This window comes from Manacus candei, unplaced genomic scaffold (assembly GCF_025592945.1).
Source record: "Manacus candei isolate 608988 ecotype Guabito, Panama unplaced genomic scaffold, ASM2559294v1 h1tg000151l, whole genome shotgun sequence".
NCBI lineage: Eukaryota > Metazoa > Chordata > Aves > Passeriformes > Pipridae > Manacus > Manacus candei.
The window spans coordinates 770292-798062 of NW_026138199.1; the positions used below are offsets into that span (position 1 = coordinate 770292).

General features: G+C 44.3%; 1 protein-coding gene across 9 annotated transcripts in view; it reads left to right on the forward strand.

The window, feature by feature from the left end:
• The window catches only part of EYA3 (EYA transcriptional coactivator and phosphatase 3), a 56834-nt gene that overhangs the window by 21329 nt on the left and 7734 nt on the right, over window positions 1–27771 (forward strand). The window contains exons 3-14 of one of the 9 annotated variants that reach the window (XM_051772249.1): window positions 1738–1792; window positions 3359–3402; window positions 3641–3687; window positions 5727–5806; window positions 8330–8396; window positions 9147–9289; window positions 14510–14647; window positions 19313–19395; window positions 20777–20957; window positions 23429–23568; window positions 25618–25701; window positions 26335–26424. In XM_051772249.1, the coding sequence (XP_051628209.1) occupies window positions 1738–1792; window positions 3359–3402; window positions 3641–3687; window positions 5727–5806; window positions 8330–8396; window positions 9147–9289; window positions 14510–14647; window positions 19313–19395; window positions 20777–20957; window positions 23429–23568; window positions 25618–25701; window positions 26335–26424 (1152 nt within the window). Of the gene's footprint in view, window positions 1–1737; window positions 1793–3358; window positions 3403–3640; window positions 3688–5726; window positions 5807–8329; window positions 8397–9146; window positions 9290–14509; window positions 14648–19312; window positions 19396–20776; window positions 20958–23428; window positions 23569–25617; window positions 25702–26334; window positions 26425–27771 lie in introns of those variants that run through there. The other 8 variants (XM_051772250.1, XM_051772252.1, XM_051772253.1 and 5 more) reach the window with 8 other exon arrangements.

Below are 27771 nucleotides of genomic sequence, written 5' to 3' on the forward strand. Positions count from 1 at the left end.
ACCAGAATAATGTACTGAGGACACTTTGGGGGTGTTCTCATTGGAAAGATTTTGATGCTTTTTTAATGTGAGAATTTTATGTTGTTCAGTTAAATTAGTTAAAAAATACATTATAATGTCATTTGTACAATTTTATGACTTAGGAACTTAGGAAAGTCAAGTGGAAATGTAAATTTACAATTGCTCAGAACCTTGCCCGCCACCACCTGCAGATGATGGGCCTGAGTAATATGCACAAAATGTGTAACAAGCAGCAAAATCATATAGTTTGAACTCCAGCTATTGGTAAGATTTAAGACTGAATTGTCGGTATTAAAAAAAGGAAATACCTTTAATTACATCCTCATGTGATGAAAGCTGTCTTTATTCTTCAGGGCATGAGATATAGGGTACAGCTAATTTTCAATATTTGGAAACATCCTCTAAGCAGATTGTGCTGTGATTTTCAGCACAGAATATTTTCTCGGGAATTTCTTTTAAGTACCCGATGCCAGCAATCATTCTGCAACAGAATATCAGACTAGATTGATCACAGAGAGTAAGTGAGGTAGTATTTTGGGTATAGTGGCACGTTCTCACAGGAGGGAATGAAGGTGTTTTTTGTTGTTTTGTTTTGTTTTTTTTTTTAAATAATGAGGCCATTCCTGAAACAAGTGAATTTTTCTGATGTAAAAAAAAAAAAAAAGGAAACTGAAGTCAGGTTTGCAAAATCCTGTCAGCTGAGTAGCTCAGCACTGATATTGTGCACACTTGTTTTCTTTCACAAAAATGATTTTGTTTTTCTTAATTGCAAGAATAAGATCAGTACGTTACTTCAGAAAATAATGTTTATGTTAAACTGTTCATAACTGAAGCCATAAAGGAGCCTGTAGAGAAGTCATCAGACTTCGAGTTCAATGTATTTTACTTTAAAAAAAAATTAATTAAACAAATCGGGTCCTTTTCTTGTGTTGGTGGGGACTGATGGTAATAATTGGTCCCAAAATGTGTTTTTTCTAACTCAGTGTTTGATCATTTAACCCTGTACTGCTGCCTGGCATGTTGCATAGGCTTATGTTTGGTCCCTGGTTTTTGAGTGTTTCTTTCCTCTTCAAGTCAGAATTAGAATGGAAACAGTTTCTGTGCATGCCACAAGGCTAGAAAACAGAGTGAGGAGTGGGAGTGAGGAGGGGGTGAGCTGGGAGTGAGGAGTGTCCCCAGCTCTGCTTGGGCCTGGTCATTATTTGCAATGTCAGTCGGAGCTGGAGTCAGCTGTAGAGCACCTGTTCTCTTGACAACAGGAGGAAAACTTTGATTATGGCTCAGTAAATACAGCTGAACTCCAGCGCTGGGAGAGCTGAGGCAGGAACAGAGCTTGCCAGCACAAAGAATTATTTGGATTTTCAGTGATAGAAATTTGTGTTTTGGGAGCTGGGATCAGCTAGAATATGTCACTTGGTGCTTTTTTTTCCTTTCTTTTTTTTTTCTTTTCTTTTTTTCTTTTTTTTTTTTTTTTTATAAAAATCAATGTAAGCTGCAAACTGGTGGAAAATAGAAAGATGGATGTAGGAGCAAAGATGTACCTTAGGAGACATGTCGCTTGTTGCAGTGCAGCAGAACAGCTTAGAGAGAATATCTGTGGTTGCTAAAACTGAAACAGGAATCCCTGAGGTAGACCCCATAATTTTCTTGTTTTAATTTTTTTTTGTTTGTTTTTTTTTTGTTTTTATCTTTCTTTTCTCCCTTATTTTTAAAAAGAGTGAATTCACTTTTACATCCTTTCAGGACTTGAAGGGGGCCTACAAGATATCTGGTAAGGAATTGTTTGCAAGGGCATGTAGGAACAGGGCCAGGGGGAATGGCTTCAAACTGAAAGTTTGGCTTAGATTAGATATTAAGAAGAAATTCTTTACTCAGAGGGTGGTGAGACCCTGGCACAGGTTGCCCAGGGAAGCTGTGGCTGCCCCATCCCTGGAAGTGTCCAAGGCCAGGTTGGACAGGGCTTGGAGCAAACTGGGACAGTGGAAGGTGTCCTGCCCCTGGCTGGATGGTCTTGAAGGTCCCTTCCAGCCCAAACCATCCTGTGATTCTATGAAGAGTCTTCAAACTGTGATCTTGTCACTTGAAAGGGAACAAAAAACCTTCAGCATTTTCCCAAAGGTTTGCAGAGGGAAGTGTGTGTTGAAAGAAGGCATTTGAAGAGGTTTCCACAGCCTTTTTTAAGGCTCATGCAGGAGAAGGATGGACAGGTGGGGATTGGAGTTGGAATGGGATCTTGCAGGGCCCAGCTGGCAATGAAGCACACCATGACAGCACTCCCTCCTTGGGCCCCAGACATCAACCTTACGTTCCGGTTACTAAATCACGCTGTTCCTGCATTAAAAATGTGTTAAGAGATGTGGCACAAAACAGAGAACATGCTTTCCAAGGCCTTGAAAGACTGTTTAAAACTGTTCCCTCTCACTTCACTTTGTAGCATAAGTTGTATTGATTGGTGATTGGTAGGCACTGGGTTTGCATCTCACTGAAGGGTCAAGATTTTGTAAATGTTATTGCAGAGCATAAAGACATTAGGGACAATTTCTTTTCAAAACCTACTGAAATGGGGACAAGCCAAGGCTGGCCAGCTGAGGCAGGGACATGATAAACTGAAATCCAAAATTGCCGTTTGCACACTCACACTGACTACCACGTGTACCAAGACCATCTGAAGAGAGGATGAAAACTTGTCCAGATATTTATTGATTTTTTAAACGGCTTTAACAATTGACTTAAAGGAAAACTCATATCATAGAATCATAGAGTGGTTTGGGTTGAAAGGGACCTTAAACATCATCTAGTTCTGATCTCCTGCCATAGAACAATTTAAAATACTACTCTCTGTATAACACCAAGGGCATGGTTTGACAGAGGGGGAAGGTCTCCCATCATGGGGGAACAAGGCACAATGGCCTCTCATCCCGAGAAGTTCCAGTCCAGGGTGTGCTGATGGAGGGTTGTGTGTGCAGCTTCAGCCCAGGATGTGCTGATGGAGGGCTGTGTGTGCAGCTTCAGCCCAGGGTGTGCTGATGGAGGGCTGGGTGTGCAGCTTCAGTTCAGGTGTGCTGATGGAGGGCTGGGTGTGCAGCTTCAGTTCAGGTGTGCTGATGGAGGGCTGGGTGTGCAGCTTCAGTTCAGGTGTGCTGATGGAGGGCTGGGTGTGCAGCTTCAGTTCAGGTGTGCTGATGGAGGGCTGGGTGTGCAGCTTCAGTTCAGGTGTGCTGATGGAGGGCTGGGTGTGCAGCTTCAGTTCAGGTGTGCTGATGGAGGGCTGGGTGTGCAGCTTCCCTCAAGGGCAGCTCCCGGTGGTCGTGGCTCTAAACGTTTTTATTCTTTGCAGGTGAAAAAAGCCAAGATGCAGGAATCCAGAGAACAGAGCCTGAGGTATGGGATTTTGAATTTGATTTTAGTGTGGAAGAGTTCTTAATGTTCTTTTATCATTATAAAGCTTCCATTTTAGAAGCTTGCCTGTTCTATTTTTCACAGAGCTTGGGCAAATATAGTCACTTTTGTGTTTAATATAATTTTGAGATTAAGTTCCAAATAAAACAATAATTAACTGTCCCTTTGATATTAAGCTTTTATAATAGTGGCTATAAAGAAAATCTGATGATTTTCACAGAATGTGATGAGACTGACATGTACTGCACATCGCATGCATTTATTTTGGTGAGTCTCACTGTATTTTAGTGATACCTGTGCTATGATTCCCAATAAAACTATGTGCATAACTGCTTTGAGAAATGAAACCCTCTCGAATTGGTAGCCTCTCCTGTTTAAAGCTGTTGTGTTCTTTTAGCCTCAGTAGATGCTTTTTGCAGGTTATTGTATTTAGGAATGAATTATTATTATTACTTATAATGAGAATAGCTATATTAGGATTTATTCTGTACCTCTGAGTACAGTAAATACAGTGAAGAAAGATTTCTTTTTGGAGTCTCTGCCATCCCAATAGGAGTGAGGAGGAAACACCACCATTTCTGCAGGAGTGGACGTGGTATATTCCAAAAGTTAGAAATTTGAGCTTGTCATACAAGCTTCCTTTCTGGCCAATCTGAGGTTGGAGGAATCACATCCTACGAGGGTTTTTTCCCCTGTGTTGGCTACAAAGGGCCCAAGGGCAGGTCTGAACACACTGGAGTGGATGCTGTCCCTTCTTCCATGTGTCACTGCAATCATGGCTTCCCTGTAGGTGCCAGGAGCTCGAGATTTGAGTGTAAACATCCTTGTATAGTATTTGAAAATAGAAGAGGGGGAAGGATAAAATTGCATTTCTAACTTGATTAAATATTCTGTTTAAATATTCTGGCTCTATTTTGATAAAACTATACATTATTGTAAGTTTGACCAATGGATTAGTTTAAAAGAATTTAGTGGACCTGTTTCTCCCATGCCCCTGCGCTGGTAGGGGTGGAGGAGGGAGAGAAAATCAGGAGTTCAGTGAGCCCAGGAAGCAGGGAGTGGTGGGAGGAAGGTGTTTTAAGATTTGGGTTCATTACTCATATGACCCTGTGTTCCCTGTGCAGGTCATCTCAGACAACCTTAGGCTCTCCCTGAGAGTTTAATTTGCTCATCCAACACAAAACCTGTGCAGTTATTTTTGTTGAGTAGACTCAGGTCATGGAGGGAGGCAGAAAGCACTGTACTTGATGCACATCTGAGCTATAAGCAAAGTTCCCTCTTAGCAGCAATAAGCAGTTACCTTGTCTCCTTAATCTTGAGAACTGCGGTCTGAGAATGTCAGAACAACACACAGATACCTCAAAACCTCATGAAAAGCTGTGTTGCAGAAGTACCAATAATAAAACTAAAGCCAGGAAGTCAATCATCAAGGAAAAAGCAGTTTCATTCAGAAATTACCTGTACTTTCTACTTTATACATGAACAAAGCAACATTGACATGGAACTGAAACATTGCAGGACAAATCCAAAATAATCCGGTAACCTGTGAATATGTAAGTACAGAAGTGACCCCCAGTTCAAGGATGCTTCAACACTGGTCTTCAGGGACAAACACAGTGAGGCAATGCCCGTGGGCACAGGAGCCTGTGACAGCAGGGCCACACATACCACTCATGGCAGCAGTTCCTTGGCTGCGGCCAGCTGGGGGGCTGGAGAAGCCGAGGGGTGTATGATACCAGCCAGCAGTGCTCTGGGAGCTCCATCCTCCCCTGGGCTGCTCCTTCCCCGTGGGCTGCAGGTGGAGCTCTGCTCTGGCAGCTGGAGCACCTCTTCCCCTCCTTTCCCATGGATCTTAGGCTCTGCAGGGCTATTTCTCTCATATATCCTCACACCTCTCTTCAGCTGCAGTTGGCAGGTTTTTTCCCCTTCTGGAATACACACCTTATCCCACAGGTGCTCCCACTGTCACTGTTGGGCTCTCTGCAGCAGGTCTGTCCTGGAGCCAGCTGGCTTTGTCTCTGTCGGACACTAGGGAAGCTTCTGGCAGTTTCTCACAGAAACCACCCCTGCAGTTCCCCCCACTACCAAAACCTGGCCATGCAAACCCTGTATAGTTTAATGTCTAATTCCAGCTGCAGATCTGTCTCTTGGGATTTCTGTGTGAAATGTCAAAGAGCACAGGGCTAGGTTCCGTGAAGAGTCAGTTTGACGTGGTCCAAAAGGGTGTTATGAATCTGGGGGTTGAGATGCCCAAGGATGTTAGTTTAACAGTTCATAATGCTAATGCTGAGCCTTTGTCCTGGCAGTCATGTGAGCAACACAGAGATCAGCGATCAGAAACCTGAATCTTCAAGCCTTGGTTCAAACCTTCCCATGTCCAGTGAGAGTGAGTATCTCCGGAGTTCTGCTCCCACTGTCTTTCCTCTTTTCTTCCACTGGTCCCTTGCTTCATCAAGCACAAGCTTTGTGTTCTCCTTGTAATCCTTAACCTGCCCTCGCTATCAGTTGTAAAGTGAATGTTTGCTGTAGTGTTTACAAAGTGTTAATGCCTGATGGTAAGCAAATAGCTGTTTCTAACAGATATTTTTGTGTCACTGTCCCCCAGCTTGCTGCTGGGTACTGCTGTGTCTTATCTGCCTTAGGCATGATTTTTCTTGAGGGTTGAGTTGATCAATTATAATGCCTATTGTAAAAGATGTTTTATAAATCATTATCTCTACACAGCTGCTTGGGTCTTTTGTAGCAATAGACTATGAACTGTATTGAATGTCTGCAGAAAGCTGTTAGGAAATAAACAGCAAGGAAACGGGCAGGAAATACAAAGACTACATAGTAAGTGAGAAGTGGAATGTATCCTTTCTTCTGGAAAAAGAGGGCTGGAGGTTATTAGGAAAGTCAGATTCCTGTGTGGAAGGTCTTTGACTACAGATACTTATTTCTAAGTGTAAATCAGCTCATCCTGACTGGAAGTACGGAATGTATAACTTTCCATTGTAATTGATTTCATCTCTGCTATTTTAATCCCTGTGCTGCCATGTTGCAGGAGTTACCAGAAGTTTTAGCCTACAAAATATGTTGCCTAACTGGATAAGCCATTTACAAATCCCAGAAATTGCATGCAATATAATTTTTGCTTTTTTACACCATTACCTAGTTCTTTATATGCTCTTTTAAAAATAATAATTCTAGAAATATCATTACTACATTACTATTCAGATGCATATTGACATTCTGTAAAAAAGCCCCATAAAACTAGACATTTTTGCAGGAGAGATGTGGGAACATCTGACAAGTGTTAAATGAAAGCCTTTAGGTCCGAAAGTTCCCAGTTTGTGTTTCCTGTTCTATCCTTGTGCTGTGTGGGTTTTGCACCATGAGTAAAGGCAAACACTGAGGAGTAGAGGAAGGTGATTTATGGACCATTCAGAAGGTTCAGAGCATGTGACTGATGGTTTGTACTTCTCAGATGCTGGTCGTCAGATTACACCGAGAGAGGGTTGTTGAGGTGGCAGAAAGCACATTAAGGTTGGGGTTAAAGTTAGGGTTGCCTGTGCTGACTGTCTTGCTCAGTGGGTGTAACTGATGACATTTTAAACTACGTGGTGCTACAAAAACAGTAACGTAGGACTGTTCAGATATGGAAAGCCTAACTTGTTGTAGCACATCATTGGCATCTGGATCAAGTCCCAAGGCAGAGTATGCTGTTATCCATGACCATATGCCTTTTTGAAGGCTGTTAATCAAGTCACTCCAGAGGAAGAGGGAAGGTGTGGTCTCTTGTAGCCTGGATCCCCTCCTGGGCAGGACTGGAGCCCTGGGTGCTTTGTCTGCTTCCAGAGAGGAATCAGCTGGTTCCACAGCAGTGCAGCTGTGTTTACTAAGGGTTTGGGTATGGTGCTTGTAGATCAAAAATGATAAACCCATGTACTATGCAGATACATAGTCAAAAAAAGTTGGAGCTCCCAGCAGCATCATGCACTACGATGGTGGCGTGTGCCAGAGGGGCTGCATGGAGCCAAATTCTGTGCTGGGGTCCTGCCCATCCTTGCTTTCCTAGTCTGATGGATAGCTGAGTATTTAATCGGGTCAGTTCATGTGAATCCAGGGGGGTTTTAATGGCTCTTGGGTTAAACCATAGCAGCTCAAGCCTCTTTCTCCACCCTGACCCGGAAATGTGTAACTGAGAGCTGTCCCACACAGGGTGTACCAGAGCCACAGGCTGTGCTGAGTGAGAACATTTGAAACATTTCCTCCTTGGATTTACAGACTGAGCCACTCTGTCTTTCCAGTTTCACTGGATTTATTCAAGCAGAAAAATGGAAACATCTGGTTAAGCGGAACTGCCAGATTTCTTTAGAGGAATCTCTGGGCCTTGTGCACTGCAACTGTGCTTCACTGGATGTATGGGACTAAGTTTGTGGAGCTTGAACCACTCCTTTTTACAGGAAAGACAGATTTCTGGAACCATGCTGAGGTAGAGTATGTAGGGGAAGAAGAGACCTTGGCAAAACAAGCATTTGATCTCTGCTCTGGGACACAGAAATGTTATGCTTGGTGCAGATGAAGCCCCTTTGGCAAATATGCAGGGTTTTGGGCAGGACTGAAATCAGAGTTTTATCATGACAATGGCAAAACTTGATGGTACCAACTGATAAAGAGAAAGAGCACTGTTACACAGGGAGGAATAGTGTGAATGACTGATCTACCTGCTGTGAGCTGGCAAGAAGTACATTTTTTGTTCCGGTTTAACAGTGTGTTTGGAGAATTTGCTTTGAAACAGATATTCAGAGCACTAAACCCTTTGTAAATCCTATGTCTTGGTTAAAATGTACCGTGAGTACTGACATTTGTCTTTATTTGTTGAGTTTTGAAAGCACCTCTGTAATTATACAAACTATTTTTTTTTCAGTTATGACATGCACTGATTATATCCCAAGGTCATCAAATGATTATACCTCACAAATATATTCTGCAAAGTAAGTCAAGCAATTGTTACTGAATTCTGTAACTCTTACTTCTTTCTGAAGTAATCTTTATGCATTTCTCTAATGCTGTAAATCCGACTTTCATTCTGCTGGTAGCAGATACTAATTGCTGTGGACACTGAAGCTGGCAGAAGTCACTATTTGGCTTTAGTGACTGTTGTTTTATGATCACAAGGATAAATGAGCTCCTTCACAATAGTCTTGGCGATTAATGCCCATAATATTTGACAAATAAACAAATTGAACATAAATAAATGTAAGGGAAATATAAGATTTTCTCATCATTCACCATGTTTAGGGATTTTCTTAGTTCGTCCCATTGGAGCAGGATAGGCCTTAACCCCCCCTGCTTGCTTTTGTGTAGTCTCTGTGTGTGTCCCACTAGTTCTTACACATACTACTATATTGCAGAAGCTCTAGGTAAGACATGGTAAGTGGGACTAACTGCTTATGCCTGTTGGAATGGGGAGTTTGTCCTTCCCGACTCACCCTGCCCTCCCAGTCCTGGAATGAGCATCCCAGAGGAGGGAGTTTCTCTGGTGTCACTGCAGGAAACTGGCAGCATCTGTTAACTCAAGAGCCTGCCTTGGGAAGCACAAGTAGCTTATGGTACAGAGCACATGTCAGTCTGACTGCTTTCTTCTTTCTGAAGCCATTTTTTAATGTGTCTTCTGGTTTGGAGGCTGAAAGATGCATGAGGTAAATAGTTCTTTCTGACCTTTGTTCTCTCTTTTCACTAAGGCCATATGCACATATCCTTTCTGTACCAGTATCGGAGACAATGAGCCCTTACCCTGGTCAGCCTCAGTACCAAGCACTACAGCAGTCCCAGCCCTACACTATCTACCCCCAGACCACGCAGACCTATGGACTACCTCCTTTTGGTAAGAAGTGACTTTAAAGGCTTCTTGGTGCCTGCAATTACTGTGTTATGTCTCATTAAAGAGCCAGTGTTAGGCTTAACCAAGGGTGTTGGAGAGAAGAGTTTGTAGGAGAGCACAAATGTAACTTAAATTGTGGGTGGGCACTGATCTCTTGAGAGGACTTCATCTTATAAAATATGATTTCTTACAAAATTGTTTTCCTGGTTGTTAATTTGGATGTCTCCCCATGAAGTTTGCCAGATGGTTCTTAGTTTGGGATCATAATTTTCTCCAGCTGTGGTATAGCTGTGTTTGTGCAGTTTCCTTGTCACTGAAATGACACAGCACCCCATACTATAGCATTTCTGCTGAAGGTGTTTTTCCTTTCCTTTTTTTTGCTGGCTAAGATTAAGGTATTTTTGTTATTTCACCTTTCACCAAATGAGATTTCATGCTAAAATGTCTCCAAGTTTACTAGGCAAATAATTTACTTTAGTTGTTCTAGTAACTGAGCCCTCTGATAGCCATTCCAGTCTTTGCAAATGCTTGAAGGGTCAGAGTTCTGTTGTCACTAAAGCTCCGAGATGGGGTTTGAACTATCCACCCTGTGCATAGAGGGGGAAACACACCTCTGGAGTGTTGAATTTTTCTAGAAAATGATGTCTGACTTCCTCGATGGTGTGTAAAGGGAGCTGAGGATGACCGGCACAGACAGATAAATATGTAACTTCTGGGTGGGTTAGCTGGTGAAAGGAGCTGCCTGGCCTTTCCTTATACTCTGTACATTTGAATCATAGAATATCCTGAGCTGGAAGGGACCCACAAGGATCATCCAGTCCAACCCCTGGCCCTGCACAGACACCCCAACAATCCCACCCTGGCCCTCAGAGCGTTGTCCAAACCCTCCTGCAGCTCTGGCAGCCTTGGGGCTGTGCCCACTGCCCTGGGGAGCCTGGGCAGTGCCCAACCAGCCTCTGGGGGAAGAACCTTTTCCTGAGATCCACCCTGAGCCTGCCCTGACACAGCTCCAGCCGTTCCCTGGGTGCTGTCCCTGCTCCCCCAGAGCAGAGATTGGAGCTGCCCCTGGGGAGGAGCTGCAGCCCCCTCTGAGCTCTGCCCTCAGCCTGCTCTGCTCCTAAGGCTTCCCTTCCAGACCCTACCCCATCCTCATGACTCTCTTTTGGACACTCTCCAATAACTTTAGTTCCTTCTTATACTGAGGTGCTCAAAGCTACCCCAATGTTGAGGTGAGGCTGCCCCAGGGCAGAGCAGAGCGGGACAATCCCCTCCCTGATGCCCCCAGGACAGGGTTGGCCCTCCTGGCTGCCAGGGCACTGCTGACTCAGGGCCGATTTGTCATCGACCAGGACTCCCAGGTCCCTTTCCTCAGGCTGCTCTCCAGCTTCTCATTCCCTAGTCTGTATGAACAGCCAGAGTATTAAAGTGTCAGGCACTGGGGAAAAAAATCCACATGACAATTCCCCCCCACGTATCAAATTTTATAACTGATTATTAAAAATGAACATTTTAACTTCTCCTTTTATTTGCAGTGTTGCCCTGCTTGGTTTCTTATGTAAATATTATATAATGTTGCCAGCTCTCAAAAAATGGAAGGTAGTAAAGGCTGTTTTGTCCCTTAGCACCCAGCTCTGATGAGAGCTTCCTGTGGAGGGAACTGGGGGAGCACTCTGACTGCCCATGGAAGTGGTGGAGTCACCACTCCTGGAAGTGTTCAAAAAATATGTGGATATGACACTCGAGGATGTGGTTTAGTGGTGAACATGGTGGTGGTGTTGGGTTAATGGCTGGACTTCATGATCTTAAAGGTCTTTTCTAACTTTAACAGTTCTGTGATTCTAAGTGTCTGTCTCAGGGGCTTGTGGTCATGCTACACAACCAAATGAACTGAGCCTCTTGCAGATTTATCTGTAGTGCTAAAATCTTAGTATCTTGATGTATTTTGATGAATTTTTCTTTAGTTGAAGAATTAGATGTCTTTGAATAATACCAGCTACATTTCTGGCTTTTATTAGCTGCTGACAGCTTTTCTATAGATTACAAAACAATTGATTTGTCATGATATCTTTGAAAGATTTTGTAGAAAAGATAATAAATCCAGACTCAGTTTTGTTAAACATAAGATAAATTACTAATACTGTAATTAGTGATGGTTGCTGGAACATACTCCTCTTCCCTGGGTGCCTGCACTTTGGTTTCAGTACCTTGTTGTGCTGTTTTTTGCTGTATCTGAACAGTGGCTGGTGGTTTCCTTTGCTTCATTTATTTGGTGTTTCTTGATAGTTTGTTGTGGATGGTGCACTGAAGCTGTTTGTTGTGTTCTCGTGTGCTTTACTGTGTCAAGTGTTGAGTTTTTTAAAGGCAAATATTTGTAAATATGTGGAGTGTTCCAGTGAAGTTGTTAAAAAAGGTGTTTTAGACTTCTAAAATTGGAGAGAGGGAGTGAGGGTGTAAGGGGTTTTTTTGTGTGTTGTATGTGTGACGTTTGTTGGTGGCAGTGGTGGCGGCTATATTTGGGAAGACTGTTTTCTTAAATTCAAAGGTTCTGGAATACAGGGATACTCATCTGCTTCGGTGTTATACTCTGTAACGCTAGAAATTCTTCTGAAGACCTGGCAAGAGATTTGCATTTTCTGTTGACTTCAAAGGAACTTTCATCTGTAAAACATCTGAAATGTGATCAGTTACTGAAATGTCTTGGTGTGGATTTTAAGGCCTGTTGTTAAACACCTGAATTTTTAGTGTGAAGTTAAGTATTAGGAAGATGTTAAAAGTCATTATTTCCAGTAATGGAAATCATACTGGAGTGGTATAAATACTCCATACTGGAGTGGTACATGCTGAGTCATCCTGAGAAGATGGACCTTGCATGGTGTGTCAGAGAGGTGGAGGGCAGAGGACTGACCGTGCATGCTGCAGAGGGAATTCTGCAAATTGTTTCTGCTCACAATATCTCCAGTGAGCAGGTGAGAACCAACAACTTGGTCAGATGTTTTAGCAGCACCAGAAGGCCTGTTTCAGAGGTTGGTGTGTACTGTGTGTTTGTTTCTGTGCCAAAAAGAAGGCGCAGTGGATTATCTGACTGGAACAAAACAGTGTGAAATTCAAGCAAGCTGACAAACACAAACATAGTCTTGAAGTCCCTTCAAGTCAGGAAGCTACATTCAGTGCTCTTGCCAGTTTGTCACCTCTCTTGAAGCTTTAGTGCATTGTTCTGCATGGGATGCACTTGTGGCCTGGAGAGATTTTATTAAAGAAGTATTAAAATAAGATTAGTGACATCCAGGCTGCATAAATGTATCTGTAAGTTGGTCTTAGAAATATCACGGATGTGATGGTTTACATTAACTCAAAAAAACCCTACAGGTGATGGGGTGTGCTGTGTGGGGCCTTCCCACGTGTGTAGGTGTGTCCTGTGACATCTGTGACGTGTGGTGCTGCCGTTGGACATTGGAGGAGTCTTGTTCCCCTCTCCCAGCTTCTTCTGTCATCCTTGAGGCAGTGCTGGCTTACAAATGCTGTCCTGCAGAATGAGAGGGGAAGGACACGTGCCCCCGGGCCAGGAGTGTGCCTTGCTGTATGGAAAGTAGGACATGTCTGTGGCAGAGAGACAGTCACGGAATGCAGGGGCTGAAAGATTCTGTAACATGTGAGCCGGGTCAGCTCCTGCACTGGCATCCAGCCAGCAGCATCCTTGTGTGAGCATTATCCTCCAGCATTCCCAGTGGGTTTGTGTTTCACCGTCAGGTTATTTGGCACTTCTGTGTGTCCTGTGACCATCACATCGTGTTGCTGTCTGCTCCTTGTCCCTCTTTCTTGTGCTGGAAGGAGCTGCTGGTTACTGTCCCCTATAAAAACTGCTCACCCACTTGGAGATGGTGGCACTCCCTTTCCAGACTAAACAAACACAGCTATTCCCACTCTCCTTAGAGGATCTGTTTCCCATGTTTTGTCCTGGAGTTTCTGCAATGTATCTACAATCTTTCTTAAATCAGCCTTTCCCTTTTGTTTGCTAATTACTGTGGTTTTGGAGGTTTGAAATGGTAACAAAGATGCAACTTAAGTGTCAAACCGAAGGACTGGCTGTAGAGAGGGGAGTGACATAGGTGTGTGTTGAGATCAGGTATGTAAATAAATCAAAGGGCCATTGCAGAATTTATTTATGACAAAGTGGCAGCAACCTACCTCTTGGAGCTGCTGCTCTTGTCCAGCTCGGTAGAGTAGACCTAGAGCTCATAGTCCATGGCTTGTCCTGCTAGAGCGGGTGGAGGGCTGCAGGTAGCTTCTGCTGCCCTGGTACTGGTTTTGGGGGGTTTAAAAGGGAGGCTGGTCTTCCTGATGGCCCTGAACTCTGTGTCTAGCTCCAAATATCCTTTGTCCCTCTGCTTTGCACACTCCTGCTTGTTTTTAAGCAGAACCTCTCAACCTATTTCTGCTTTCTGACTAGGACAAGGGAGAACTGTCTTTGGCTGTAGATCTGGAAACACTCAAAGGAAAGCCTGAAGAGCCTTGAAAAGCAAGGCCTGAGTTGAGCTGCCTCAGTCAGACACTGTTGGTACCTGTCAGTGCAGTGGCCTTGACCCTAATGTGGCACCTGAGCTGAACCACGCTGCTGTGTGTGGGCCCTGTACACAGAACTACAGTCACTTGGCTGTGCTGTGCCCAGGGTTGTTACACAAGCTTTCCAGAGCAACTGGAAAACTAGAAAAAACATTTAGGAGGTTTTTTTAGCCTTTTTTTTTCTTTTGAGCTCTATATTTGTTTTTGTCAGTCTTTGAAAATTACTGACTTGTGGCTTGTTTTAAAATACTCATCCCAAAGCCCAGTGAATTAGTGGAAGTGCTGACCTCGACCTTCATAGGTCCCAACTTCAGCCTGGCTGTGTAACAGCTGATGGCACTTGCAGTGCTGTGCAGCTCAGCCTCTGCAGAGGGATTGGCAGGTCCTTCATTCCCACAGGGCAGTGAATCTTAGTGACACAAACAGATTTTTAGTTGAAAGCTTTACAAATTGGTCTTATTGGTGCTTTTAATTTTCTCTTTTTCAGCCAGTTTTGTCAGCAGCTCTAATCTGTGCACAACCTCACAGCCAGTGCTTACTATTGCCGAAATTAAACATTCTCCATTTGTCATTTGTTACTTGCTTTGTGATGAGCTACTGTGAGGTAGCAGCATGCTTTTTGGTCCCAGCATATTTTTAACTGGTCCAATTTATCTGATTCAGGTGCACTGTGGCCAGGTATGAAACCTGAAAGTGGTTTAATTCAGACTCCATCTACAAGTCAGCACAGTGTTCTTACCTGCACTACAGGGTTAACCACAAGCCAGCCCAGCCCAGCACATTATTCTTATTCCATTGAAGGTAACTTGGCATGGTTTTTATCTGCATCTCTCTCCACCTAACTGAGTCCAGATAGCAAACTAGAGAGGCTTGCACGCTTGTCCTTGGTTTGTGCATGCTTCTTCATGCTTTGCCTCTTCTCTCTTTGTGCCTGTGTGTGTTTGGGTTTGTATTTGTCTCCTACCCGTGTGTGCACCAGGCTGGCTCGTTGGTGCCATGCTGCTGGGCTGAACAGGGTGAAGAGCAAGTGGGAAGGGGAGAGGAGACTAAATGTTGTGTCCTTGCATGCTTTACTGGGAATGCTCTTGCATTTCTCTTTGTTTGTGGTCTTTAACTTGATGTCAGGAAATACTTGGATTTTTAAACATTTGGTTTTAATTCCTTCTGAAAGTAGGTGGCTCTTGCACATCACACACACCCCCCAGGTTGGTAGATCTGCTAGGAAGTGAATTTCTCGTTATAGAACTAGCCTACAAATATTCCAGCTGATGGAAGTTGCACATCTAAGAAGGCAGGTGCTGAATTTCACCACCTTCCACAGCAGTTTTTAGGAGTGAATGTGCCAAATAGCCAAATAATGGAATATTGTTGCTTATGGCAAATATGCACAAATTTATTCTTTAATTTTTAGGCTGGATGTTTACCATTTATGTTTTGGTGATGAATTGTGAAAATTTGTGTATGTCTGAAAATTTTAAAAAGCATTTCAGGAATTCTTAATTTGTTTCTTGTGAAATATTGTCATAGAATAATTCAGGGACTTCAGGAGAACTTTAGTTCAGCTCCTGCTCAAAGAGTAGTTGATACTGAATTCAGAGCTGGGTTGCTCAGCTTTATCTAGTTGGGTCTCCAAAACCTCCGAGGATGGAGATTTTGCCAATTCCAGCACCTGACTGTCATTGTGATGGAACTTTTTTCTTTTGTCAAGTCAGAGCATCCCCTCTTACACATTGTGACCATTTCCCTCCTTCTCCAACTGTGCACCTGCAAGAAGAACCTTGCTCTGTAAACTCTGTGCAGGTATGAGCAGGCTGTGCCAGGTCCCCAAAGCCATCTCCTCTCCCAGCTGGACAGTGCCTCTCTGCTGAACTGCCCCTCACAGGGCACATGCTCCATCTCCCTGACTCCTTTGGTGTCTTTTTGCCAGACCCACTGAATTTTATCAACATATTTCTTGTGCTTGAGGCCACGAACTGAATGGCATCTCCAGATGTGGTCTGATGAATGCCAAGAAAGGGGGAATAATTCTTAAAATTAGCACTAAGTGGGGTTTAGCATGTCTTTCACTGACAAGAAGGCCATGTGCTGTGTCATGGTACTTGCTCAGCTTGCATTATTGTGACAGTCAATGGCCCAGTGTAATGTTTATCCTTAATTTACTTTTCACATTCATACCATGAAGAAAACAATACTGGAAATACTCCCCTCCTTCCAGTGTGACCCTCCTCCCCATATTCTCACCGACAGAATGAATTATCATGTTTTATAGCCCCTGCTTTAGCTGCCAAGGATCAGGAATGGTTCTGCACAACATGACCAATGGCAGATTTCCCAGTGATGTCCCATGGGGAGCAGATGGATCCCTGGGGATCGGTGAGGGGACAGACACGTCAGGCCTCACTCTGCAGAAGAATTATAAAATCACAGAATAATTTGGGTTGGAAGGGACCTTAAAGATTATCCAGTTCCACCCCCTGCCATGGGCAGGGAATCTTCCACTATCCTAGGTTGCTCCTAGCCCCGTCCAACCTGACCTTGGACACTTCCAGGGATGGGGCAGCCACAGCTTCTCTGGGCAACCTGTGCCAGGGCCTCACCACAGCCACAGGAAGGAATTCCTTCCCAATATCCCATCTATCCCTGCCCTCTGGCAGTGGGAAACCATTCCCCCTTGTCCTGTCACTCCAGGCCCTTGTACAAAGTCTCCAGCTCTCTTGAAGCACTGGAAAGGCCTTAAAGTCTCCCCAGAGCCTTCTCTTCTGCAAACCGAACAACTCCAGCTTTCTTAGGCTTCCACTGAGATGGAATCCTTCTCTGTAGGAGAAGAATTTTAATCCGTGCTGCTGGGACAATGTGTGATGTGAGGAGTTTCCCTGCAGGCTCCTCTCTGAAGTGTGCAAAAGTCACCCCAGAGTGTGCAAAAGTCACCCCAACTGTGTAAATGCTGTCACTTTTTGGTAGAACTTGTTGCACACTCGCAGGAAACTTTTCCTCTTTTGGATTCTCATCAAATTAACAAGCAGCCAGCCAAGGGATGAGGTCAGTACAGGAGGTGGTGCAAGGGAGGTGGTGGAGAGGAGAAGCTGCAAGGATGAACAGAGTTGCTTTATTAGTATTCCCTGGAATATCTGTCTTTTCTCTCCACTCAAATCATCAGGGTGATACACAGTTGTCCAATGCTACTGACCTACGGGAGGGGAATTTCGGTGCATGGATCTGGTTTTGGCTCTCTTAAAATGACTGAAGCAAAACAGGTTGGGATGAATAAGGCAGGGGAGGTATGGATGTAATGTCTGAGGATGAGGTCTGGAAATGGGGGAGAAAGAGAGAAGAGTCACGGCATCTTCAAGACAAGATGCCTTGAAGATGATCTTTGAAACTTGAGACCTTGAAGTGGTCCCTTTTGGCAAATCTGTGCCAAATATTTTTGCACGGTTCTGGCCCATTCACACATAAAAGGAACTGGCCCACAGTGCAGAAAGAATTGGTTCATCTGTGTGGTGGGAGCTGTTTGGAAAGATGTGATATGTAGTATTGTATAGACACAGGGTAATTAAAAAGAATACTGGAGAGAGACCAGAGTTAAGATAAACAATAAAGTTCATATGAGAGAATGCCAAACCTTGGAATCTTTTTTCTATGATTTCTTAACTTCCGTAATCAAGTCTCAGTGGAGAAGCAGTCTCTGCAGAGCACTACAGAGGAGAATCACTTTCTGTTTGCTCTCCAGAACAGTCTTGAGAGCAGTAAGTGGAACAATCTATCTTCTAGAGGGTTCCTCTGCCCTGGCTGCATAGCAGGTTTGTTTGGTTAGCAAAGGTCTTTTCGGGAGAGCTGGACTTTGTAGGGGCCTAGGAGGAGACCTTCTCTTGAGGTCATGACAGGCTTAATAGTTTCCATAGGTGTAGCTGGAAGGAGTTTTGTTTGGGAACTACCCCCTGTTCTCGAGCAGTTGCTTACGAGGAGTGTCTGTGACGGGTCCCTTGGCTCTCACAGCTGGGCTTCTTGTAGCTGTGTAGTTACTGTAGGTCCTTGAGTGTCTTCATTGCTATTATTGCTGTTCCATGCAGCCTTTTTGCCTTTTTCTAAATGTTTTCCCCCAAAAATTCTCTCCCTTGTATTTTGAACAATGCTGCTCCTATCTATGAGGGGATTCCCAGGGGCTAATTACTTGTTTCTGCTTCCACAGAGATGCCACCCTTCACATTTCTCACCTCCTGTAAATACTACGTGTTTCTGCACCTCTTTTAAGATATGTTTCTTTTGTTTTCTCATCTTTTTTGAGGCATATTTTGGATCCATTACATTTTCCAGGAGCCACCAGCTGGTATCTGTGCTTGCCATAACACAACATGCACTGGTTAAGAGTTCATGGTGGGTCTCTTTTCCTGGGGCAGCAGGACCGATGCCTTCGGAAGCTCAAGTTCTTGGGGTGAATTCTGCATGGTGGTATTTGCAGAAAGTGAGGGCTTTTTTTCAGAGTGATGGTAAAGTAGGGGATACCGTGGACTTCTGCAAGTTTTTACATTAGCATCTAAAAGTGATTTTTGGTTTTATTTGTGTGCAGAGGAAGGTGGCTTAGAAAAGAAAATAATTCTTGGTGGCACCTGGTTTTATACATCCTGGTTTTGTTTGTGCTGATTTCATTATTTGTTGTTGTCCGTGAGGGTCCCAAAACCCTGTGTGGCGGAATGTTTAATGGAGTGACCCTGGGGCTGCAAAACCCCAAAATCTGCTAAATAACTTGTTTTTAAATGCTACTCTAGCAGCCTCTTTTGTATTTTGTGTGAACTGAATGCAGTGACATGAAGGCTATTAAACATTTTCAAGTTCATACTAACAACTACATGTCTGTAAGAATTTGTCCTATGAGTTGTGGACAGATTATTTCAGAAAGTCACATCCAAAAAGCCATTCTAGTCTCACAGGGATGTGGGGAGAGATGGTCACTTTCTTCAGTAGGAAACACTCTTTTTCTACTATTTGAAATACTCCTACTGTTTCCTTAAATTTTTTAATCTAATTAGACTAAATATGCCAAATTCAATGCTGAGAGAATTTTTTTTATCAGAACTGATTAAACACGGTCACATCCTTTTTATCGATTTATTCTGATTCATTTTTAACTGCTACTGATTGAGCATCAGAATATGATTGTTGTCTTATCAAAACATAGTAAAAATGTGAAACCTTTTTAATACTACACCAGTTGCTTAGCAGCCATAGAGGGAAAAGGCTTCTGAACCATTTTAAAGGACTTTTTGAAGAGTAAAACAGCTTCTCTGTAAGCCCAGTTGAAATGTAACTGGTGTCAAAATAGACCCCATCCCTTTTTTGGCTATTAGCAGCAGAGTGCTGCTAGAAGCACAAGTGCTTGCACATTTGCCTAGTAAGTATTTATTTCACAACTTCTCGTCTCTTGTGCTTTTCTAGAAGCATTTAATGCAGTAATTCTTAATTTTACAGCATCGACTACAAATGCCAGTCCAGTCTCTACATCCTCAACTGTTGTCAATATTTCCACATCAGCAGTAGCCAGCATCTCACAGGTAAATCTTCCTTAGTAAATTTATGTGCAGCATCTCTTTCACCTTTGTTTAACACATTACTCAAAATTAACATGGGAACACCAAGTATTTGCATCGCTTCAAATGGAGCACAGTGGTACTGATGCTTCTCCCTTTGACCTTTGCAACAAACTCTCTTCATCCTTTCAAAGCTCTTGCCTCATCTGCAGATTGTGAGGTGAGTCTTCAGCTGAGATTTCTGCGAGAGAGACAGTGTTGGAAGAAACAATAGAACTCTTTTGAGGATTTAACCTACAGGGAGGATTAGGGGTGGATGGTTTTTGGATGTCTTTGTTCTCCCTCAGCAAGAATAGGAAATTAGGTTGTACACAAACCCCCAACCCAGTAAAGTAGAAGGTATATTCTGGTGGTGTTAGAGTAGAATAAAGTCAAACAGCCCTGCAAGCTAGCACAGAGCACTTTCCCGTGCCCGTCACCTCTGTGGGTGATAATACAGCCCTGTCAGTGGTTAACTGCCATTCTGAGTGCTTGGATATACAAAGAAGCCCTTCAGTGTCCAGCTTTGCAGAAAGAGAATACAGGAAGTGTGGAAAATGCAGTGGATGCACAAAAACACTTCTGTGCTTATGCTGTTGCTTTTTAAAGTTCTTTCATTAGCATAAACTTGCTTGGAACTGTAGGAGGAAAAAAAGATTTTTGTTCAAACCAAGGTATCTGGTTCACAAACCCAGGTTGTTCTTTGAGGCAATCAGGAGAGCACAATGTGCCAGAACAGTGTGACATGACATTTGGGGTCACTGCTTTTTTTATTATCCGTATCAGAAGTTAAAATCCTCAAGCACAGCTCCATGTGCTCAGTGATCTCCTAAATGAATAAATACTTTCATAAATGGACACCTTTTATCACAGCATGCAGAATAATTACTTGATGAAGTCAGGACATGAGTAATGGCTGTTTATCCTGTAGCTCTCGTGGCTGGGGTTGTGCCCTCAGCCAGGGCCTAAGTCTCTTTCTGTCACTGTCAGTACATCTGATATCAGGAAGTAAAATGCAAGACAAAACCACACATTCCAGAGCACAGAGTGCACTGGTACCTTGGCATCCACTTAACTCCCCTACTACTGTCAGATCATTCATTATGAATTCACTTTTGCAGACTCTGGAGGCAGAGGAGTGGCTCTGGGATCACTGGCCTCCTATGCAAAACCTGCTTGTATGGGGGTCATTGGGCAGTCAGAGTTCCCAGTCCTTTTTGGGAAATGTCTTACATATGCGGAAAGAAACAGGATAAAGTTAGACTGTGGATTTTCCTTTGACAGGATGTTCTAGCACAAAAGCCATCCTGATTAGAGTGTTTTCTGATAGAGGTATCCTACCACCACTAACACTTTCCTTCAACAGGAATATCCTACATACACGATCCTTGGCCAGAGTCAGTACCAGACGTGTTACCCGAGCTCAGGCTTCGGAGTGGTGCCACCAGCAGACAGCAGCACGGACAGCCTGGCGTTGGCCACCACCACGTACCCAGCTGAGAAGGCGACGGCGGCGCCTGCGCGGGCGGCGCAGAGACCCCCCTCGGGTGAGGCTGCAACAGGGGCTGCAGAGCACCTGTGCCAACAGTGCAGGGGGCAGGCGTGGGCAAAACTCCTCTTTGAGAGGTACTTGTGCCATCTTTTCATGCTGGCTCGGACGGGACACTTGCCTGCCTTGTCTCTGGTCTCCCTGGTGTGCAGAGTTATGGTGGGCCAGCCAAACTTATGTATCAGATTTTGAGATACCCACCATGTGCTCTGCATTTCCCAGGGAGAGGAGTGCTAGGGGTGACTTGAAGAGTTGCCAGCAGCAGCTCCCTGGGGACTGGGCCTTCACTTGGGCTACGGGGCAGTTCAGTCTCAGTAGCTCCTGCTGCATCTTTCCCTCCCACAGCCACGTGTTCGGATGACCTGACACAGCAGCCAGGCCCAGTTGTGGGAGTCCTCCAGGACTGCTCCTGCATTTTCAGGAGCTGTGGTTCAGCCATCCCCTCTCACTGTGCTGGTCTCTGACATGCCCAGCAGTACATCCCTTCCTTTCCTCTGCCTCATCGTTGCAAACCCTGGTTGAACTGAGAGCTGTTCTGCTGTGCTTTGCTGTGAGCACATCTGCATCTGCACAGCAGTCAGACATGGGCACTTGTCCAGTAGAGAAGATTTTAGCTGATTTTAGGGAAGTAGGAAGTGTGTTGAGAAGGTTTGATTGCTTGTTCTAGAGAAGTCACACCTTTGGCCATTCTCACCAATGTTGGGTTTTGTCCCAGCCTCAGGGGTGTTGGCTAAAATTTCTTCTTGAAGAATAGTTTCCTAAGTTAACCAAGGATGAAAGCAAAGACTTAGTGCTTCTTCCAGCGTCTTGTGCAAGGAGTTATGAGATTGTTCCAGTGCTGTTGAGCAGTTTTAAATTGAAATCTGCCTGTTGCAGATTGGAAGGCTGGAGAAAAAAATCCGGATTCCATTCATTTTTGTTGGTGCCCTGAGTCTGACCGGGCTGGAGGTAACTTTGTTCCCAGCAGCTGTGCTGGTGCTGTGTTTTGGATTCCTGTCTAAAGCAGTGCTGATAACACAGAGTATTTTGGCTCCTGCTGAACGGTGCTTTTACATGGTCAGGGCTTTCTCCCCTCCACACTCCCCAACAAGCAGACTTGGGGTGCATGAGAACCTGGAAGGGGTCACAGCTGGGACAGCTGACCTGAGTTGACTAAAGAGATTTTCCATACTATATAGTGTCATGTTCAGCAATAAAAACTGAAGTAGAGGAAGAGGAGGATGTGTGTAGTTTGGCTGTAGGTGGCTCTTGCTTGGAGAGGGGGTGGTGTCAGCCTGCTGCCGGAGGTGCTGAGCGATTGCCTTTGCAGCACTTTGCCTCCTCCATCTTCCCCGAGTCCACCAGGAGCACCTGAGCTCTGCCAAGTCCTCCAGCTCAGTCATGCACCCTGCAAGCAGGAATGGGTGGCTGCCAGTGAGACAAGCATACAAATCTATAGTCTGGAACTCAGTGAAGTTCCAAACCTCTCTCACGTTTACCTGATGGGATGCTATTGACAGGAGTGACAAACACCATGCTATGATCTTGTACATCAAGAAGTGTGGGGTTCCAAGCACTTGCCCTCTTTCAGGAAACAGTTACCCTCTAGTTGAGGTGAACAACAGCAGATTTACCCATGAGAATTAGTTCTCATTTGCTGCTGGAAACCAAACCTTAGGAACTCACCTCTCATTTCAAGGCAGTGGGCAAGGAACGGCCCAGTTGTTGATGTTTTCAGTGCCATGTTCTTAGCTCAGGAATTCTCCAAGTTCACCATTTTGCATTAATTTTCCTAGGAACTGCAATGTCTTCTCTTCAAGCCCCAGACTGAATTCAAGCTATTCCAAGCCCCCTTGCCCTCTGCCATCCTGCTACAGGTCTGGTCCTGTTTTGGACCTAGTTAGGCAGGCGTCTGGGATGTTAACTCTTCTGCCTGAGCTGGTAATAAAGGATTCATAGACTGTCATGGTCCTAATACCCTGCACGTCAAAGCAGCAGTTTTTCTGGAGGTGGTGTATTCTTTCCCTGGGAAGGATGTTCTTACCAGTAGCAGAACAGCCTCTGTATTCCCGTCAGCCATGGCCGTGCTGCTTGGCCAAGGCTGTGTCTCCAGGACTAACATCATCCCTGTTACTCTTTTATGTTTAATTGTCTATTAAATGAAACAGTTGAAATAAAGCAGTTCCAGGGTAGTGAACTGATGGCAGGGTTCCAGGCCTTAGGATGGAGGGTGCTCTGCCCTGGCTTTGCTCTGCAGGCAGGAGCTTTTGCAGTCGCTCAGTCCTGGGGGACTGCACTGAGGAGACAGAGCTGTTTTGAAACAATGGGACCAAGAAATCATGTTTTATGTTCTAGTAAGGTTCAACTACTACTGTATCCATATAGCAAGGTAACATCTTACCTTTTGCAAAGGGAGTTTGTGGCCAGTGCTATATTGGTGTTTGTTTTGAGACATGGGGGGGTGAGAGCTGTGTGATTTCTTTCTTCTAGGAGATGCATCCACAAGTCCTTCATTATCAAGAGCAACAGCAAGTAAAGAGTTAGATGAGCAGGCAAGAAAAAACATCCCTGGGAAGAACAGAGGGAAGAGGAAAGCAGATACCTCCTCTTCACAGGACAGTGAACTGGAGGTAAATAGTAATCTTGTTTTCTACAGGTCGCATTGCAGAATAGTGTGGTGGTAAAAGTTCTCCTCTCTTTTTTTTCATTCTGTCTCTGTGGAAATGAATGGGGATTATAGAATGCTTTGGGTTGGAAGGGCCTTTAAGGGTCATCTAGTCCAACCCCCCTGCCATGAGCAGGGGCATCTTCAGCTATCCCAGGTTGCTCCAAGCCCCATCCAACCTGGCCCTGAACACTTCCAGGGATGGGGCAACCACAGCTTCTGTGGGCAACCTGTGCCAGGGCCTCACCACTTTGATTGTAAAAAATGTCTTCCTTACATCTAGTCTAAATTTACTTTCTTTGCATTTAAAACCATTTCCTCTTGTTCTATCACTACTAAGGCCCTACTAAAAGGTCTGTCCCCCTGGGTTCAAACTGCAAGAGAGTAGGTTTAGATTAGATATTAAGAAAAAAATTCTTTATTGTGAGGGTGGGGAGGCCCTGGCACAGGTTGCCCAGAGAAGCTGTGGCTGCCCCATCCCTGGAAGTGTCCAAGGCCAGGCTGGATGGGGCTTGGAGCAACCTGGGATACCTGGGATACCTGTCCCTGCCCATGGCAGGGGGTTCAGAGTGAGATGATCTTCAAAGTCCCCTTCCAACCCAAACCATTCTAGGATGATATGATCTTTCTTATAAACCTCCTGTAAGTGTTGAAAGGTCACAATAGGGTCTCCCCCCAGAGCCTTCTTGAGGCTGAACTGTCTCAGTCTTTCCTCACAGGAAAGATGTTCTGTCCCTCTGATCATTTTTGTTGTCTCCTCTGGACCCACATCAACAGGTCCATGTCTTTCCTGTACTGAGAGATAATTTGGGAAGTTCCCATGACCCATGTTTTCTGAGAACTGGCACAAATGAGTTCTCCTTTTGTGCTTGACAAGCATCACTTAAATGGGTCTTGGAATCTTAGTGGTGTCAATGAGGAGACATCTGGGTGTCTCCAGTCTAGCCACATGCTCAGAGCAGGGCTGTCCCCAGCACTGGAGCCATGGCTTTGTCTGCCTGAGTCATGAGAACCTCTAAGGCTGGCATCCTGTACCTAGACAGTGAGATCCTGTACCAAGTGATCTTTCCCAAGAGTACTGTGCCAACCGGGGGAAGGAGGTTTTCTGTCTCCAAGTGGAATCTCCCAACCTACAAATTTCCCCTTCTTTTTCCATGGCAGTTTTCCATCTGCCACTACTGAGAAGTATTTGTGTCCATCATCTTTGCAGTTCCCTCTCAAATAGTTGTGGTCTGCTGTTAGATCTCCCTTAGTCTCCTCTTTGCCGAGCTAATCCCTCCCAGCTCCCTCAGCCTCTCCTCTGGGCTGCTGACCATCTTGACAGCCTTTTGCTGGCAGCTCTCCTTTTTCCTCACAGACCCCTGGAACTGGGGATGCAATCTGGGTGACCTTCCCAGTGCCAAGTAGGGTGAGACAGCACCTTCTGTCTCTTAGCCTGGCACACGTGGCACACTCCAGCACATAGGTCATCTCATCCATAGGGAGAGAGTGCTGCTGGCTCATACTTGTGTCCACTCTGCCCTCCAGCTCCTTCAGCCTGGACCAGGTTATTCCACCCCACATGTTGGCCCAGTTCTCCAGTTTATCAAAGTCTCTCTGTACTGACACTGCCATTCCTCAGAGCAGCCCATCACTTTATGTATAACAAAGATTTGTCTGGCAAACATCAAGGTCATGAACCCGCTGCTCTTCAGATCACTTCTACTTCAGCAGGGCTCTAAAGTTCATTAGCACTCTAAGCTTTTGCTTTTGTAACTATAAAAGCAAGAGAAGCTTTTGACATAGTTTGACCAAGAGAGCTTTAGTCTGAGTATGTACTCCTGTGGCAGTATATAAACTCCACTGCAAAAAATTGCAGAGTTGAATGTGTTCAGCCTGTAAGAGGAGAAGTGGTGTTCATACTTGTTAAAAGCATACTGCAGCTAAGCACAAAATTAACTCTAAAACTGGCTCCTTTATTGTAGTTCAGTACCTGGAATATCTCAGCTCTGACCTTCTTTTGTTCTCTCTGCAGCGGGTGTTTCTCTGGGACTTGGATGAGACCATCATCATCTTCCATTCACTTCTCACAGGGTCTTATGCTCAAAAATATGGCAAGGTAATACTGTCTTTTCCATGGGAAAAACCCCAAACATTTCTGTCTTGCAGAATTAAATGTTAATCTTGGAAAAGGAACAGAAAAATACATTTAGTTTTAAATTTATAAGGTGATACTTTTAACTTGTTGGCAGTTTGGGGCAGAGAAAGAATGTTAAATTTGGCTTTATACAGAGCTAGGAGATGGACATCACCAACACTTCCCTTCTGACAATGCAAGTCCTAAAATGTCAAACTGTATCCTCACTGGGAATTACTGAGATCCTGGCACATAGGGAAAGGAAAGGGGGTTTTCTCCTTCAAAATATATTGTAGATTTTTTAATGTTTTGTTCGTGCTGACTGCGAAAATGCATCAATTCCTCCTGTGCAGCACTGAAGTGTTTTGTTACATTTTGAGTCAATGAACCAGACTGACATTTGGGTCAATCCACCAGAATGTGGATTTTTCTTTTTTTTCAATTGAGTTGTTTAAATATTAGGGAAATTGTAGTTCACACCATTGATCGTAGCTGGAATTACATCAGGTTTGATATAGAGTGGAAACAGTGCAGTTTAACCGAAGAGAGATTTATGACAATTCCCTTCTGCCTGTACCCACAGTGGATTTACTTCTTCTCTTTGTGTTTTGCCAGGATCCAACTCTAGTGATTGGCTCAGGTCTGTCCATGGAGGAGATGATTTTTGAAGTCGCTGATACTCACTTGTTTTTCAATGACTTGGAGGTACTCATGGCAAAGGCAGAACTCTGTGTTACCATGTTTGAATGACACTGTTTGTGAGGGCTCTTGTACTTCAGAGCCTGTTATTGTTGAAACATGACAGTCTGACAAAGCTGAAGTGGTTGTAAGCACAACCAAATCAGAGATGCAGTCTTACCTAAGACACACATTCTGCAGCCTTCTAGTGTCAGGAGCTCTCTCAGGTTCTGCTGGGTTTCTGCTTGAACCCACGCAGATAAAGGCAATTATGTCTGCTCTGTCTTGTACTTGCATTCTGGACTGGTGAGTACTTTGCTTCCACTGATCCTGTTTTGAAATGGAGACCAGAGATGTGAGGACAAAATGACCTTGAGGATGTCAGTTCTCAGAGGCTGTGACTAAGCCAAGGACAGAATACAAGAGGTGACATGGGCTGTGTAACAGCTTTGAAGGACGTGCTGCCATAGACAAGTGTGCTGTACACATGGAAGGTCCACAGCACCCTCCCTTTTTCTTTCCTGCAAGCCCCTGCTGCCCTCCCATTGCCACCCTGCTTAGGAAAGCTGAATATGAACATGGAACAGTTAGCTGTAGGTGCATCACTGATGCACATCATGGGAAAACAAGATGATTTTTGCAAACAGAGACTTAAATGACATTTCCATTGTGGCTGTGACTACTGGCAGCAGTAAACTTTGACAAGGTGGTCATGAGTTACCTCCCTGCCTCAAGGGAAAAAACAACAAAAACCCCTAAGGAAAACACTTGTGCTGGAAAGGGAATTGTTGACATGTTAGCTGAGTCTCAGCCACGACATGTGCTGCAGTAGGTGTTGGTTGGTGGGTTAAATCAGTGGGTTAGTGGGTTAAATCAGCTGCATTAAGCACCAGAGTCATGGCAGTGCCACTACACTGCTGTTCCTTCAGGGTTCCTGCTGTGACTCTGCTGACCTGGTGTTGAGAAAATGGAATAGCAATGCTTGACCAGATAATGCAATTTTGGGATATTTTTGTTTTGTTTTGTTTTTCTGAAGTGACACAAGGGTTTCAAATGACAAGTGAACTTTGAGTCCAACCTGTTCAGGGAGTGTCAAAGTTCTCTTTTTGCAGACAGGTCAAAATGTCATATAAACATGCTTTTTTCAGCTCTTTCTGGGTCCTAGTGTGGGCAAGGACCTGTAAGAGCTGGGCAGTGAAAGCCAATACTGGCAGATGGAGCTAGTGGAAGTTCTGTGGGTTTTGTGGAGGTGGTGTGGAATGGCTTGTTGCTGTTGGGAAGTGTGAAGGGATTGGTTTATATCACAGGTTTTTTTAATCCACAAATTTTAGTATGTTTCTGAATTACCACAGTGTGACTCTATTTTTGTTTTTT